Source organism: Strigops habroptila, chromosome 20 (genome assembly GCF_004027225.2).
Source record: "Strigops habroptila isolate Jane chromosome 20, bStrHab1.2.pri, whole genome shotgun sequence".
NCBI classification, from domain to species: domain Eukaryota; kingdom Metazoa; phylum Chordata; class Aves; order Psittaciformes; family Psittacidae; genus Strigops; species Strigops habroptila.
In genome coordinates, this window is record NC_044296.2 from 3527105 (window position 1) to 3543669 (window position 16565).

A 16565-nucleotide genomic window follows, 5' to 3' on the forward strand; every position below is an offset into this window, starting at 1 on the left:
AGACTTCCTCAAACAGACCTTGCACTTATCCCAGTGGGGTTTTTGTTTCTTTTCCTGCAGCAATTGCTTCAGAGGGCATGAGGAAAGTAGAAGAGAACATGAAGGAGGCAGCAGTGTGGTCCTCAGCTCTCTGCAGGGCACTGGGAGGCAGACACTTCAGGCCCAGCTCTGATCCTGCCTCAAACTTACTGTGTGGCCACTAGGAACTTACACAGCCAATAATTTGGTATTGCTTTACTTACACGCTGCTCCATGTCTGAGGCTTTAAAGTACAGAAGGGTTTTCAGGAGCAATTTCTAACTTGGAAAACTGGGCTTCATTTTTAAAATGCACTTGGGATTTGGACCTTTTAGATTCACCAAAAGTCAAAAGAATTTAAGCTGTAAATCATTTTCTGAAAACAGGATTTGGTCAGCTAAGACACCGAGTGCCGTAAGACCACTGGACAACCAGTGACCTCCCTTCTGGGCCCATAGGGAATGGAAAAACTCATGTCCTTGCTCTGCCCTTCTTTTCTCTTCACAGGGCTGTGTGAGACAGCATTACCCATGCACACAACTCCGTCCAATGCTTTCTAACCCCACTATGAGCACAGCAATCAATCACATACAGCCCCAGGCACCCAGGCTGAACAAGAATCTCTGGATCTGGTAGCCTGCCATCCCATCCTTTTCAAGAAATAGCCTCATCCCAGTTAGCCATAAAGATTTGGGAGGTTTTATCTGATGGACTCCGAGAGAAGAGAACAATGCAAGCACTTGCAGGTCATACTGGGGGAGACACAGGGTGTTCCTACCCTGCGAGGGAGCTTTGGGTAGCTAGTTTTGAGAGGACCAAACCCCCAGGACACCCGCTGTCCATCGCTCCCGAATCCACTGCAGCAGGAGGGAGTGGACACGCACGTTTGGATTCCAAGAGCAGATGCCGCCAGCCCTGCCCCGGCAGCTCGACGGCCAGACTCTGTGTTCCAGCTCCAGCCCAAACACAGCACATTTGACTGTCTGGGCTGAAAGCTCAGCACTCCAGCCCATTCAAGAAGCAATTCCCCAGCAAGTGCCGGAGGACTCTGGCACGGCCCAGGCTTCGCGCGTGTATCACGTTCTGCTCCGATTCTGCCCACTGACACAGGAACACTTTCCAAGAACTACAGCCAGACAGACTTAAAATAACCCAGAATCAGTGCTGGGGCCAGGAACCATCTTGAGAGCATGCAAACACTGCTAAGCTCCAGCACAAGGCTCAGGATTTTCTAGTTGAGCCCTGTCTCCCTCCTCAGGTGGAAAACGCTCATGGGTCCAGCTCTCACACCAATTTGTCTATAGATGAGACCACAAGCCACAACTATGCTGCACAACAAGGGACTGAGTGTGAGACCTTCCCGTTAGCAACAACCATGAAAAAGCAGCTATCAGAGGTAATAACCTCTCACTACAGCTCAGAGGATTGACTGGAAGCAGAGAGCTGAAGGGAACTCCAGGGTCAAAACCTGGGTTGACAGAATCCCCACCAGCAATGCTGGAAAGCCCAGCCACAGCCATCACTCCAGCTGAATGCACAGCATCCCTCCCACAAACAGGCAGGTTTCTCTTCATAGCCATAACCTCAGTTGAGCCCTGAAGTGCTGTGATCCCTTCAACAAAGCAGCAGAGCTCAGCACCCAGCTCTGCTCATGTGGGAGTCAGCTTGGTTGTCCCCTGTGGCGTGAGCTTTCCTCCTACCATAGGCCTGCAAAGCAGACTCCTTCCTGAGCTCAAGGAAAGACAGTTCTGTACATGCCTCCAAATTCTGCTTTGTAAAATAGAAAAGAACATTAAACTTACCCTCGTAAAGTGTCTTGGCCTCTTCTTCTCACTCTGTTTGCTGGCTGTCTTTCCTCGTAGCCTGCAAATCTGTCTGTCTGCAAGTCCCCTTCATATTGACCCTGGGCTTGTTCCACATACATAACTGCTGTACATCCCAGCATGAACCTGGCCAGCCATAATACCCCCATGATGGCACAGATTCCTCGATTCCCCTGGCTGCCCCGAAAGCTTGTTCCAGCTGGAGGGTCCCTGCTGCCTTGGTGGAGGATGGGTTTCGGCAGCAGCCCCCAAGTGCCAAGGTGCCGTCCTGCCGTTCCCTTTCTAGAAGCAAAAACAGAGGAAAGAGAAAGACACGAATGCTCTTAAGGGCCTTCATAGTCTTAAAATGATTAATCACCCCAGGCAGCCCCTCCCCAGAGTTAACACAGTGGGATCATACAGTCCCCATCAAGTTTGGCTCCTTGTACATGCAGCCAACATGCTCACATTCATTCCCTACCGCGGCATTACTAAACCTTTCTTTCCCAAAGAGGAAATCAAGAGAAGATCTCCAAGACTCATGGTTCTGCCCTTGCATCTCTTTTCCTGCCTTTCTGATGGAGAAATGAAGAGTGACGAAAGCACATCTGTCCTGGGCCTGCCCATGGTGGTGGGTTATGATACTGACCTCCGCATAGTGCCTTGGTTCAGAGGAGCAACAGGAGATGCTATGAAGCAAGAGAGCTTCAAGAAAGAGCAGATCCTATTCGTGGACCACCTTCCCAGGTCCCAGAGCTCTGTTTTACTGCATCGAACTCCAGACAGGCCATGGCATGGAGATCAGTTGCTGGAAAACAACCTCCCAGATACCTGATAGTTCTGGCTGGCTGAGAGGAGTGATCTGCTTGTAAACCCATGAGAGGGATATGTACACCAGGAAAGTGAAAGGCTCATCATGGGCTGCAGTGGGATGGAAGACCATGAGCTGTGGCTGGAACATGAAGACATAGTGCATTAAGCTAAGCTGGATCTCCATGGAGGATGAAGGGACAGATGAGGAAGAGGAAGGTTGGGCATGCTGGAGGGATGTAGAGCTGCTGAGCTAGGACAGGCACAAGAGGCCATGAGGAGGAGGATGCTACAGGGTTCAAACCTCTGTGGAGGGGATGGAGTAGACCAATAGAGGCAGGAAGGAGACTCCCCACACCTCTGGCTGTGGACACACATTGGGGCAAGCATAGCATGATCGAGATGCCCATAGTTGGGCAGGGGCCAGACCCAGAGCCTGGCCCTGAATCACTCCAGGGCAGGTCCTCAGCCCCCAGAGCCCCTCTGCCCTGAGCAGAACAAGGCCCCTTCCCCAGACGAAAGGCTCAAGCCCCGCTCCCCTGAGGGCAGTGACATGGCAGGGGGCCCGTGGGGACAAGGAGCGCACAGTGGTCTCTGGCGCAGCTTTAGTTCAGTCCTTACAGCTGCCATGGGTCTGAGGGGCTCTGAGGGGCAGAGGGAAACAGCCCTGGGAAGGGGTACAGCCCCTGGCACAACGCAGACCCCCCCCGAGTTGTCACACTCCCTGTGACAAGGTGATGGCTTCAGGCTGAGGGGCTGTATGGCCAGGCTCAGGGTGGGAGACCAGAGAGGCTGTAAGAAAGCTGGTTAAAAAGGCTCTGTAAAATGGATGACAGAGGAATGGACCCCACACACTGAACCCCCTTCTCCCCCCTCTTCCCCAAACCTCCCAGCTCTGCCTGTGTAAATGGGGCTGGGGAACCCTTCCTTCCATCCTTCCTCCTCACCAGCAGAAAGCATCTCTCACCTCGAGACCCCAACAGTTTGTTCCTTCAGGGAGGAATCCTCACGGGTCTCCCCAGTCCACCCCAGAGTGGAAAATCATCTGCTGCTCCTGTGGAGGCTCCGAGCCCGCTCCAGCGGGGACGGACAGGGCCCCCGAGCCTCCCCTAACTGTCCCCCTTGCTTTCCCACTGCAGCACTTTCCCGTTCCAGCCCGGCCCCAAAGCAGGCAAAAGAAAAAAAATCAGCCCAGAAAAGGCAGAAAATGTGTCTGAAGCAAAAAAAAAAAAAAAAAAAAAAAAATAAATAAACTAAATATAATAAAGATTTTAGAACTAAACCCTCATCGCTCCCAGACCCCCGCAGGGAATCTCACTGCTCTCGAGGGCAGGCGTTTTTCAAGGTCTAATATTTCAAATGCAGTGAATGAGAAAGAGTGGGAAGGGAAAAGGCAGGGCTGGGAGCAAAGGCAGAGACAAAGAAACTGCCCTTCCTGCAGCCCTAAGAGCTCTGCTGCTTCGCTACACATGCCTGTCTGCTGAAGGCTGGGATAGGAATATCTCCAGCGAGACAAAAGGGAGAGTTTCCTCTGCTCCCGAAGTAGAGAACAGATGGAAAAAGGAGGTCATAAAAAGAAGCATAAAGTTCTGCACTTCAGGAGATTCCCAGCCTTTGTGCAGAAATTCAAACTGCAGAAAGTCCAGATGCATCCATTTCCTCCCGGAGAAATGAGAAGCATGACAAATGATCGATACACAGGCACGTACTCCGAGAGCGTTCACACAAGGCTTACTAAGAGAGTATGGAAAAGTCATTTACACCATCAAAAGAGAGCTTAAAAAAAAAAAAAAAAAAGGCTCAAAAATTATTTTCAGCTCTGAGAAATTCCATCAAACGCCCCTTGTAAGAAATACACTGACAAAGCAAAGAGAGAATCAATCACTACATCAGAGTTTAAACTGAGTTGCAAGTTTGGAGGGAAACAGGACAGAAGTTTCCAACCCATGCTTTTGAGTGTGCAAATTAAATCAATCCATTAAAAAAAAAATCATGTGCAAAACACAGTAACACACAATTAGGCAGACAAACAATTAGGCAGATAAAGAGAAAGAAATCAGCTCTTAGCTATGCAGCTCTGGATTTAGTCTGAAACTGTTTAAATACCTTTACGTCCTGGAACTGGTGATGTGCCCAGAGCTCCTTTGTTTAGTGGAGATCTGGGCAGAAAAGAAGGGACTAAAACCCTCACTCTTGAAGGAGAGAAGAAAAGGTACAGCCTCAACCAAATTGGACAGGGGGAGGGCCTTGCGCTGGGGAAAGGGGTGCAGGAGGAGTGGGAGTAGCAGAGGACAACCCTACCGCATTCTTCAGCCAAAAGTCTTTCACTTCAAGGAGGGGCTGGGGGAGAGGTTGGGTTTAGCGGGAGCCGTCTGAATGCAGACATGATTATCACCTAAGCATTCCTCCTCTGGGCCGGTTCATTAGGGAACGCTTGCAGTTCAGCTTGTCCCAAATTTAGGCTGGAGCTGCAGGAGGCAGGAGGGCATTAGTAACAGTGACTTGACATCAAAGGAGTTGGGGGAAAATAATTCATTTTCAATTTGGGACTTAAATTCTTTTCCTTTTTTCCCCTCCTTTTTTTTTTTTTTTTAATGGTGTGTTAACAGTAGCAAAAAAAAAAAAAAAAATTGTTTCAAGTAAAAGGCACTTTTCTTGCTGATTATTTTCCTATAATTGGTACAACTCTAATGAAACACAAAAAGACAGAAGACTTGATGGATAAGTGACCCAGCTCAAAACCTTCACAGTCAAAAGATACCTCAGCTCCAAAGGACAAAATCTCTGAAGTTAAAAACATTTTCTCACAATAAATACATTTATAAATAAATGAATAAATAAAAAGCATTTGGTGATATAAAGTCTCTCTTCCAAGAAAGAACTTTGTCTGAATGGCAGCTCTGAGTCTAATTCCACTCTTTTTCTCCATGCAAAAATATCCTTCCTCTGCCTCTTGCTTTCGGAATCATTACTGATGGCTTTGCTTTAAATAATTTATAATAAAACACACATGGCCTCCTCCTCCCTGAGCTCCCTCTGCTCTGGACCACTGCACACCCACAGCTTTGCCAGGAGGTGGAAGTCCCCCAGCGTGGACAGACTACGTGCCAGAAGGCTCCTCAGAAAGCCCAAATCCAGCTGCTTTTCAGGTCAAAGAGGTTCAGAGAAGTCTGTGCACCAAACGGAACCCAAACGGCTGTGCACAACCCACCCGGGGATCCCAGGATGCCTCCTTATTATCCTACCATCTGGCTTGGAGCTCAGTTACCTCTTTACACCCAGCAGATGAGGGTTCAAATGCAGCTATCAGCTCAATTCCCAGAGGTGCAGAAATTCCAGGGCAAGCCCCAAGCTGACGGGGAGACTGTCATCTCTTCTCCTCCTGCCTTGCTTTGAAATGTCCCCGCTGCCTTTCTTTGTTCTTTGGGCTCTTCCTAATCAACCCCCTACAAGCTTTATAGAAGTCAGAATGATGCTCAGCCTAATTAGCAGCAAACTTGTGGGGACTGACAGGGAAAAGGCAGAGCTCATTTGCACAGGCAGCCAATAATGGAGCATTGCAAGGAATGCAGCTCTGTCAACACATCTGCAGAGCTCCACAAGATACAAAAACCAGTTCCCTGGCCTGATCCTGCAATACCCATCTCAGTTAAAATAAGTGTGGACTTTACCTGGTTAAGAATGGCCAAACTGGGAGCAGAATAGCAATGAAAGCACAACCACAAACTACATTTTTCTCCCTCTCAAGGACACAGCAAGTTGGTGACAACTGCTGGGGCAAACGATTAGCTTTGTGTCCAGCCTAGTTTAATCCTTGCCAACGCCTATGTTGTGATCATCACGTTGTTTATGTGGGCATCGCATAGTTAAAAGCATTCCGACACCTAAAACTGCACACAGGGTCTCTCTGTTGTATTTGCAGAAGCTTCCAGAAATCTGTGACTTTTGGCCACCAAATATTTTAAATATCAGGCTTTCAAGTGCCCAAAGCAGGTGATATTACACAAAGGGAGAAGTTGTACTGTTTCTTTTGCAGGTGCTAAACCAACCACAGGTCTTTACTTTTGGAAAGCATTTGTAATGCCAGTTAGATTTCATTTGGGTCTAGGGTATCTGGGCTAGAGAAAACTGTTCTTTGTGCTTAGAATAGACACTATCCCATGTCTCACCTCTGGCATGATCCTGCTCAACCCACTTCCTCTGTTAATTCACACGTAAGTGATCTCAGAGCACACATTTAATGAACATTTCCTGGGTACATTTGCTCTCCTCTTTCTCTGAGCGTAGCAGTGGGACACAGCCCTACAAATGACTGGCACATGAGGGAAATATACCTTCCCCTCAGCCTGCATTCCACCACAGAGGGTTAAGAAGCATTTTAAACCTCTGTGAACACGATGCTGTTCGCTCCCTCCCTGATTTTCTCGAGCAGGGCTTTGCAGCGCAGCTGCATGTGATTAGGGCATAGCAAGCCCCAGGATTCGGGCAGCCCAGCAAGATCTCATTCAAAGTCTCATTCAAGCCTCCAACCAGTTCTTTATTTCCCTGCCATCGAATGCTTGTTGCTGGCCACAGGGAGTTACAAACACTTGTATGTGTTTGTCTAGCTCCCCATCTGTTTTCCCGCTGGGTGGCTGGGTGTTTTGGCATTGCTTTTGTGCATGATAACATTCATCGCAATCATTCCTGCTACTACCTGGTCCCAGGCAGCATGGAGAAGGCAACTGAATACCTAAAGCATCTTACCTACCTCTGCTGTTTGCATCCAATGTAATTCCTTAGCAGAGCTCAAGCTAGGGATAGAAGAGGAAGTTGGAAGGAAATTCTTCTTTCTTTCAGGGAATAGTGGGTGCACATCAGCCCCCTGAGAAACAAGAAGCAGTGGGACAGTTGTTGTTTCTCAACTGGATTGCTTCATACTCCACAAAACCCTGCAATGGAAGAGCCCTGAAGCATAAGGAGCAGTAGGATGGTTAAATACCCTTCCAGCCAGCCTACACGAAATTATCCTCAATAAAAAGCAGCTGCCCTTCTGCAGGTTTTTGGAGTCAAATGGAGGGTCCCTGTCTCAGTATTCCCTGAAAGAAAGAAGAATTTCCTTCCAACTCCCTCTCAATCACTAGACAGATCTATCTGTAGCAACAATTGCTCTAGGAGAGGAACACTACTGCTCTTTTAGCTAAGGCTGCCTCACTGACAAATGTAAGTTAGAGAAATTCTCTTAGTTTGGCCACTGCAGCCTCCAAATCGTACCCAAAGAAAACTCCAAGAGCCCAAACTTTTTGGAAAGCACGTGAAATGCTGTAAAGTTAATATCACAGAAAAAAACCCACTTGCCAGCCTCTGCAAATGAGCACAGATGTTTTCATGCCAACTGCAGTGTTTAAGATCCCCACCTGTAAACCAGGATAACGCCTTGCCTTAGTTCACAGGGCTGACATGAAGATAAACTGCTTGTGAAGTGGTTCAGTTTTAATATGCGAAGCACAGTGGGGAAAATGCTTGTACTTAATTATTATTATTAATGATGTGCTTAGAATAGAGCTGTACAAGGAATTGATTTTTTTGCTGCACTGGACATACTGAAAAATGAAGAGATAGGAAGAGTAATTCTGGGGTGATTTGATGAACATTTTAGCTTGACATGAACATGCAATTTGACTTTAAACAATGTGCTTTTGGGTTTGGAGGGGGCTTTAATTCATTTTAAATTATGATCTTTGTTCAAGCTCCTGAAATGTTGTTTTGAAAGGAAAAAGGACAGCACATAATTTTACGTTTAGTGAAAGGAAGGATTTGCCCATGATTGATTTTCTGTCAAAAGTATTTGACAAAGTAGAGATTTACAAGTTTTTCACAGTATCAGGCCAGGAATTTTTGCCATGTCTCCTGTGTGCCTGGTCTGAGCTGTGGGAATAAATAATAGATATTATCATCTGACCAGGTAGAGAAAAAGATCCCATCTCTTCCTTTTGGTGCACTTGCATGTGGCAATCCTATGGGAAAATAGTCTGAGATCCTCATTAATTAACATCATTATAATCATGTAAATGCACAGGGAGAACGTTTAAAGCTACTTAGAAAGTTAACTTCAACATTTGCTTTTTAATGCTTGGCTACCTCCTGGCCCTTCTGGGCAGTATGTGATATCAGGACCTTATGAATATATCGAGATGGGAATCTGGTGTGTCAGTTCTGTTACACATTATTACACCTCTCTCCTATATTTCTGTACTGAAGTGTAGCAGATGATGTCTTCAGTCCTATCAGTGACTGTAAAAATCCTAGAGTAAAGCTGAGTGAAAGTAGCTTCAACTTTTCCATGTCTGACTTCATTGAGTGTAATGTAAAAAATGCATTTGCTAAAATTAGTACATGTTGGTTCTTTCAAGATGACACAATTGGGCTCAGGACAGCAACAGTTCTTAATCGTGATGTCATTTAAAGAAAAGAATCAAGATCAGGCTCTTGTGCTGAGAACCGAGGTCAGGAAATGTGGGATTTTGCTGCTGCTCCAAGCTCCCTGCAAGGCTGTGTCCTGGCAAGCCCACGGCTGCTCGCTCTAGCTTTGAAACAAAGAAATTAAGAGATTTGATTTAAAGGGAACGGCAGGAATGGTCTGAGTAGGATACAGTGAAGTGGACATGGCTGACAAACCTGCACTATCTGAGAGCTTCGTGGTGCTGGGGCAAGGGATGCTGCCAGAGGGCAGAGATGTGATCACTGAGACCAGCTACATGGATGATAGTGATGGAGGAGGCCAGGAGAAGGATCCTAGGAAGCCAGACAGCTGTGGGTATGGGCTCCACTCCTCCTTGGTAGGGAGCTCCTGGTTGGAGCTGTGACCCCTGGATTCCTCCCGTGGGCCCAGCACAACCTGCAGATCATCCCTTCCTTCTGCAGCCACTCCAGAATGTGGCGAGAGTCCTGTCCCCAGTATGCTTTTGATGCTGTTCCTGGGTGTTCTACAATATCTCCTGGGTTTTGTGAGGTGAAAACAGAGCCCAAGAGACAAGTTCCATCTTCCTTCAGGGCTGCTGAGGGACAATCACCTCATCTCTCTGTACTTCAGCTTCCGCCCCCCTAGAATGGAGGCACGATGCCATCTTCCTTTGAAATGTGTTTCTGCAGTGAATAGGAGTCAAAAACAGATGCAGGGAATTTCCAGAAACTTCTCATCAAATTTCATAACATATTTGAGATCAAAAGTGGAACCTATCAGCACCACATGAAGCATTCAAAGGCAGCCACGAACAAACCCAGACAAAAGTTTCCTCAGGGAAATGGTTCTACATATTAACTGTTTCACTTGCCTTCCAGTTCAGCATATAGCCTAGCATGATCAACAGGTTTTTAACATCAAATCAGACTGGTTTATCATCTTATCTGACCTCCTAAATAATGCAGCCCAGATCGATTTTGCTGCCTCACCTTTTGCCGAGCCCGATCACATTTGTTTCATAGAATCATAGAGTCGCAGACTGGTTTGGGTCAGAAAGAACCTAAAGCTCCTCCAGTTCCAACCCCCTGCCACGGGCAGGGACACCTTCCACTAGAGCAGGTTGCCCCAAGCCCCTGTGTCCAACCTGGCCTTGAACACTGCCAGGGATGGGGCAGCCACAGCTTCTCTGGGCACCCTGTGCCAGCACCTCAGCACCCTCACAGGGAAGAGCTTCTGCCTTATATCTAACCTGAACTTCCCCTGTTTCAGTTTAAACCCATCACCCCTTGTCCTATCGCTACAGTCCCTGATAAAGAGTCCCTAAGAGTCCCCTCGTTTGCCTAAAACATACATTGTAAAAGGTCCTGTGTGGACACCAAGACACTAGGATTCACGAGATGAACTTCCTACACACGCAGCCAGTGGAAGGGAATGGATGAGCCCGGGGAATAGGTGATCCACGCTTAAAACAGCTGAACAAGCTGTGCTGTGTGCTGCTGCCCTGCAGCACAGCCTGTGAGGGTTGAGGGTTGAATGATGTACCTTGCTTTTGTCATGAAAATGTGACTGATGATGTTAAATGTACCTTGCTTTTGTCATGGAATATGCCTGATGATGTTAAATGTACCTTGCTTTTGTCATGGAATATGCCTGATGTTAAATGTACCTTGCTTTTGTCATGAAATATACCTGATGATGTTAAATGTACCTTGCTTTTGTCATGAAATATGCCTGATGATGTTAAATGTACCTTGCTTTTGTCATGAAATATGCCCGATGTTAAATGTACCTTGCTTTTGTCATGAAATATACCTGATGATGTTAAATGTACCTTGCTTTTGTCATGAAATATGCCTGATGATGTTAAATGTACCTTGCTTTTGTCATGAAATATGCCTGATGATGTTAAATGTACCTTGCTTTTGTCATGAAATATGCCTGATGATGTTAAATGTACCTTGCTTTTGGCATGCAAATGTGACTGATCACCACAGCAAAGAATCCACTGCCACCCCCAGTGATTTTCTCTCTCCTTAATCACCCTCTGATCTGGTGGACAGCTAATAGGAGGAGCCACCAGCTGATGCCCCGAAAAGGATGCCCTATCTATTGACAATGGGAACTACCAGCTCTACTGGTAGTAGAAAAGGAACTACTTTCACCTCCTAGAACTCCTGCACATTGTCTAGATGCACTTTAAAGTTCACCCCAAAATACCCCAAACCCCAAATCCAAAACCATCCCAAGGGATCACCCTGTAGCTGATACCTACAATAACCCAGGTGTGTTGCATCCTGGCATTGCCCACACTGCAGAGTCTCCAGATCCAACCATCACAGCCTGGGGTGAGCCCTGAGGAGCTGCCCTCACAAAAGCAAGTCTTAGGGAGGGGGGGTTGATGAAAAAATGCTCTTAAATAAGATCTTCTCCAAGGTAGGAGGGTCTATAGCAGGATTTATGGGAGGAGGGGAATGTGTTATGGCAAATGTCCCCACTGGGCACATTTTACCATTAATCACTGTAACTCTAGAAAGCCAAAGTTTGGTTGGTGTGTTGGAAGGGAAGCCCCAGGCATGAGGATAGACAAGTGACAGCAGAGGGGCAGGGGACGGGAGTAGCTGCCACCTCCTGGTGCACCGAGCATCCCAGTCCCTTGGGGCATGGCTGAGGGATCATAGGATCAGCTAGGTTGGGAAAGACCTGTAAGATCATCAAATCCAACCAATGTCATTGGGACATTCCTGCAGGTGCCGGGAGCAGTGGGAGAAGAGGGGAGAGGACTCAAACCTGAGGAGGAAGGATAAGGCAGCAGTGAGGGAGATGCAGGACAGTGCTAGCAACAGCTCACAGCCATCAGCCTTGCTGTGGCTCAGAGTTCCCACAGTGGGATGTGAAGAGTCCTGCTGCTGCTCGTGCAAAAACCAAGACTATTTTAATAGTTAAAATGGTCTTTTGTTTCCTAGACTTCCAAAAGCTGAAAGGCCTGATAAACCCAGCTGCTGAAATGCCAAACAGAGAGCAGTGGATAGCACTTCGCTTATTTTCTTTGCCCGTTGTCCAGATTTTACGCTCATTCATGACTGACAGAAGAGGCTGAGGTCAGGCACAGGAGGATGGCTGTCCCCTGCACATCCAGACCAGGAGCAATCCTCTGGTCTCTGCTCACACTGGAAGTGCTCAGTTCCAAGCTAGCAGAGGATCCACCACTATTTTGGATGTCCTACAGACACCAACAGAGCCTGGAGTGGCCTTACCATTCCAGTAGAGCTTGACCACGCTCAGGTCCTGCTGGGGTCATTCCAGGGTGATAAGAAGAGTCCAAGATTCCCTCAGCAAGAGGATGGGATCCCCGCTGGCTAGCAGGAGACAGCCCTGTGTTCTGGATGCCCGGGCAGATGGCACTTGCCAACTGCTTCCTTCCCAGGGCTTTCCTGGGTTGCTGCAGAAGAAGCCTGGAGGAACAGAGCCATCGGGCAGTGGCCACGCTGACACCGCTGTCACATTGCTTTGCACAAGCCCAAAGAGTGGCATTACCTCTCTGGTGGGAATGTGGCTCTCATTACCAGTCCACCTCTCCACCAGTGCCCCTGGATGGAGAGGAAAGATGGGTCCTTCTACGCTGAGCCACTACCCAAGCTCCAGCGAGGCACATGCTTGGCTCTACCAGCTTTGCCTGAGTTCAATGTGGATTAACCTGGATGAGAGTCCCAGGTTACCCACCCTGAGACCTCAGGCTTCAGTCAGGGGCGTTTAGACAGGACCGGGTCAGATCCAGATCCTGATGGTTTTGCCTCTGGAAGATCTGAGCTGACCTCAGGGCAGAGGGCAAGAGGCCAATGGAGATGATCAGATCCTCACTGCCTCCTGCCTTTCCCAGGGCTGTAGAAATATTCCCTAACTTTGCACACACGTTTGAGGCATTATGTTCCTGTGGGAACGGGGATGCGTACGGAACCACACAGACCTGTCTGTTTTGCTGGAACCAACATCAAGGATGGAACCCAAGGTACCCACTCCTGATAAGCTGCTATCAGTGTCCTGCTCAGGCCAAGGCTCCCGTCTGTGTGTGAGCTTTGCAGCCTTAGAGCTTGTGACCACAGTTGCAACATTCCTTTTGTTTTCTAGGAATTCGACTCCACCAAGGAGGGAAACCACAGGGAAATTGTTTCAGTGTGCGCTCTGGATTGGGAGCGGAGGGATGGGGCCGAGGCATGATGTATAACACACAGCTCCACAGCCAAGATGGTTAAAAAAACACAGTTTTATTTCAACCTAAGGAAAGGAACTTTTTTCTTCTCTTTAGCTTGGCAGGCAGCAGCGGCCGGGCTGAGCCCAGGCAAGTGCAGATCAAAGCCAGGCCAGTCTGCTGCGAAAAATCAAGCCCTGGACATTTATTAAGATTTTATTCATAAAAAGCCATGCAGTGAGTGCAGTGGGATTGCACCGTGGAACTTCTGACAGGAGAGCTGCCTTCTTGAGAATGAAAATTGCCTCTTTCTCCTGCCAGGAGTAAGGTGATCCCTCCATTTCCTGTGAAATTCCAATCAGGGACACAAACACCTTTCTTGTTGCCCTCAGGTGGGCTGGAGTCTGCATCCAGCCCTTGCTCGAGGGGGTAGGAGTCTCACAGCCATGGAGTGGTCATCTCCAGGCAGATGTGAAGTCTCCCCACCACAGCTCTAGCCCCAAAGAGGCCCATGGAATCGTCTTTTCCCTTGGTCGAAAGCAAAGTCCCCCATTTTCAAACCTTCTTTTTCATTTGTAGCTCTTTTCTCCCCTTTGTGCAGTCTGTAGCACAGAAGTTTAACTTGGCAACAGTGTTGGAACAGACGGAGAACACTGGACCAACTCCCTAGATCCCAGGAACTTCTGCTCAATGCTGTATGCAGGATTTCCAGCCACTTACTGCTTGGATCTGCCAAGGCAAAGCCTAAAAACAATTTTCAGATAGGGAAGCTGGAATTTTCTTTAGGACATCAGAAATCCACAAGTCACCACATGGGTGTACTTCCCCAGAGGAAGGTCCAAAGTCCTCAAATTCTATGATGTGAACTAATTTCTAAGTGAAAACAAGGGGATAACTTTAGGGAAAGAACCATAGAATCCCAGCCTGGTTTGGGTTGGAAGGGACCTTAAAGCTCCTCCAGTTCCAAGCCCCTGCCACGGGTAGGGACACCTTCCACTAGAGCAGGTTGCTCCAAGCCCCTGTGTCCAACCTGGCCTTGAACACTGCCAGGGATGGGGCAGCCACAGCTTCTCTGGGCACCCTGTGCCAGCGCCTCAGCACCCTCACAGGGAAGAGCTTCTGCCTCAGAGCTCATCTCAATCTCCCCTCTGGCAGGTTAAAGCCATTCCCCTTGTCCTGTCCCTACAGGCCCTTGTCCAAAGCCCCTCTCCAGGTTTCCTGGAGCCCCTTTAGGTATTGGAAGACTGCTACGATAAAATATCCCTTCCTACAATTCACTTGGTACAAGTATCAGTGTGGTTAAACCCAGAGCCAGCTTATCTTGAAGACAAAGATGAGGCAGAGCCTTTAGAGCACATCCACACACGCCCAAGCCTAGCCATGAGCAAAGCACAGGTTGGGTCATTCCTCAGGGGAGAGAACATCCCTCTTTTTTCTTTCAGTGCAACCAGATGAGTAAAAAACATCTTCGTGCTCATGAAGGTTGTGCACAATCCAAGCCCAGCGCAGTCAGTTGGCACAAGGAGGCAGATCAAAGGAAGGGACTGGAGAGGTTCAGGAGGGGAGTAGAGGGCAAAAGCTCCCTCTTTTCAATTGTAAGGTGGTTACTGGTCTCTTTACAACGTGCAATAAAGTACAGGCTGGTTAAAATTACAATAAGCACAACTCCATAAAGTTTACAAACAGATCTGGAATGGTGATGGGGAGAACTCTCCTGTGGAAAGCAAATTTTCTAACAGAAATATTGTTTGAAGAATCTGGAATCATCTCCAGATTCTTTCAGTCAAAACAAAGCAGCATATATATTATGTGGAAAGTGAGAAGTTCAAGATTTGATATTTTTTTAGTCTTCTTTTTACTTTCACACCAAAAATCTGCAGGGGACCAGATGGGATACATCTGAAGGTGCTGATGGCGCTGGCCAAAGTCATTGTGAGGCTGCTCTCCATCATCTTTGAAAGACCAACCACATCCGGGGCTGTATCAGCCAGAGTGCAGCCAGCAGGTCACGGGCAGTGATTATTCCTCACTATTCGGCACTTGTGAGACCACATCTGGACACTGTCTCCAGTTTCTGGCTCCCCAGCACAAGGAAGACACTGATGAACTGGAGGATGTCCAGCAGACGCCACCGAGATGGACAGGGTTTGGAGTACGTGGTGTGTGAGGAGAGGCTGTGGAAAATGAGCTTGTCAGTGAGAAGAGAAGGCAAAGGGAGGAGGATCTTGTTACTGTCTGCACCTACCTAACAGGAGGGTACAGAGAAGATAGAGGCAGGTTTGCTTAGAGGTACACAATGAAAGGCCAAGATGCAATGGACACCAGTTGGAGCAAGGGAAAGTCTACTTAGATTTAAAACCTTTTTTGTACAAAGACTGGTCAAACCCTGTGAAGAGGTTTCCATCATTAGAGGGATGATGGAATCTCCATTCCTGTGATAACTCCCACTCGACATGGACTGGAGAGGTGCTCAAATTGGACTTGCTTTGGACAGGTAGTGGAGTGGACATCTCCGGAGGTCCCTTCCAACCTGCACAAGCCCATGGTTTTAAGATTAAAATGACAGCTCTATCTCAAATTTTGCCTTGTTTAGGGTTGATAAAATATAATGTGAAACCAAATGCATTATTTCATTTTAGGTAAAAGGGCAGATTTCAGGTTGACTGAACTCACCTCCTCATGGATTGCAGAGAGGCAAATGAAAGCATCCCATTCCCTAAAGGTGAAAGCAGCTGGGGTAGTTACCTATTTATTTGGAGTATAAAAGCTGTCCTGTGTCTGATTTTCCTTTTTTTATATATGGAAAAGACCTGTGAGGTCATCTCTTGTGTTCTCTGCCAATGCATGATGCTATATTACATTTTGTTTTCCTTTCTCAGTAGACAAAACAATTCAGGTTAGTTGGGACCACTAGGCTCTGGTTTAGTTCTTCAGAACATGCTTACATTTGGCACTGCCCCATTCAAACAATTGATTCCTCGGGACTCCCAAATGAGGAGCAGAGCATGAACCATGTGGATGATGAAGAGAAGGCTGAGGGGGGACTTTCTTGCCCTCTACAACTACCTGAAAGGAGGTCTGACAGGAGCAGGTTTAAATCTCTGTTGAGGAAATGTAGGAGAGCAGAAGGGCAGAGGGAGAGTTTTGCATGGCATTTCAGTGACTGAATTCAGTTGCAGTGCATTTTACTTTATGTGGAGAAGGACTAGTCCAAAAGTGTACAAAGGCCAGGTTGGATGGGGCTCGGAGTAACCTGCTCTAGTGGAAGGTGTCCCTGCCCATGGCAGGGGGTTGGAACTGGATGAGC

The 16565-nt window shown here is 47.6% G+C and overlaps 1 protein-coding gene across 1 annotated transcript in view; it reads right to left on the reverse strand.

Annotated features, from left to right (window-relative positions):
* LOC115618248 (fibrillin-2-like) overlaps window positions 1–4795 on the reverse strand; it is a 108614-nt gene extending 103819 nt beyond the window's left edge. Inside the window, exons 1-2 of the mRNA XM_030509610.1 lie at window positions 4737–4795; window positions 1821–2123 (exon numbers count right to left, since the gene is read on the reverse strand). Coding sequence (XP_030365470.1) covers window positions 1821–1990 — 170 coding nt within the window. The 5' untranslated portion in view covers window positions 1991–2123; window positions 4737–4795. The remainder of the gene's footprint in view (window positions 1–1820; window positions 2124–4736) is intronic.
* Between the last annotated feature and the right edge of the window lie 11770 nt (window positions 4796–16565).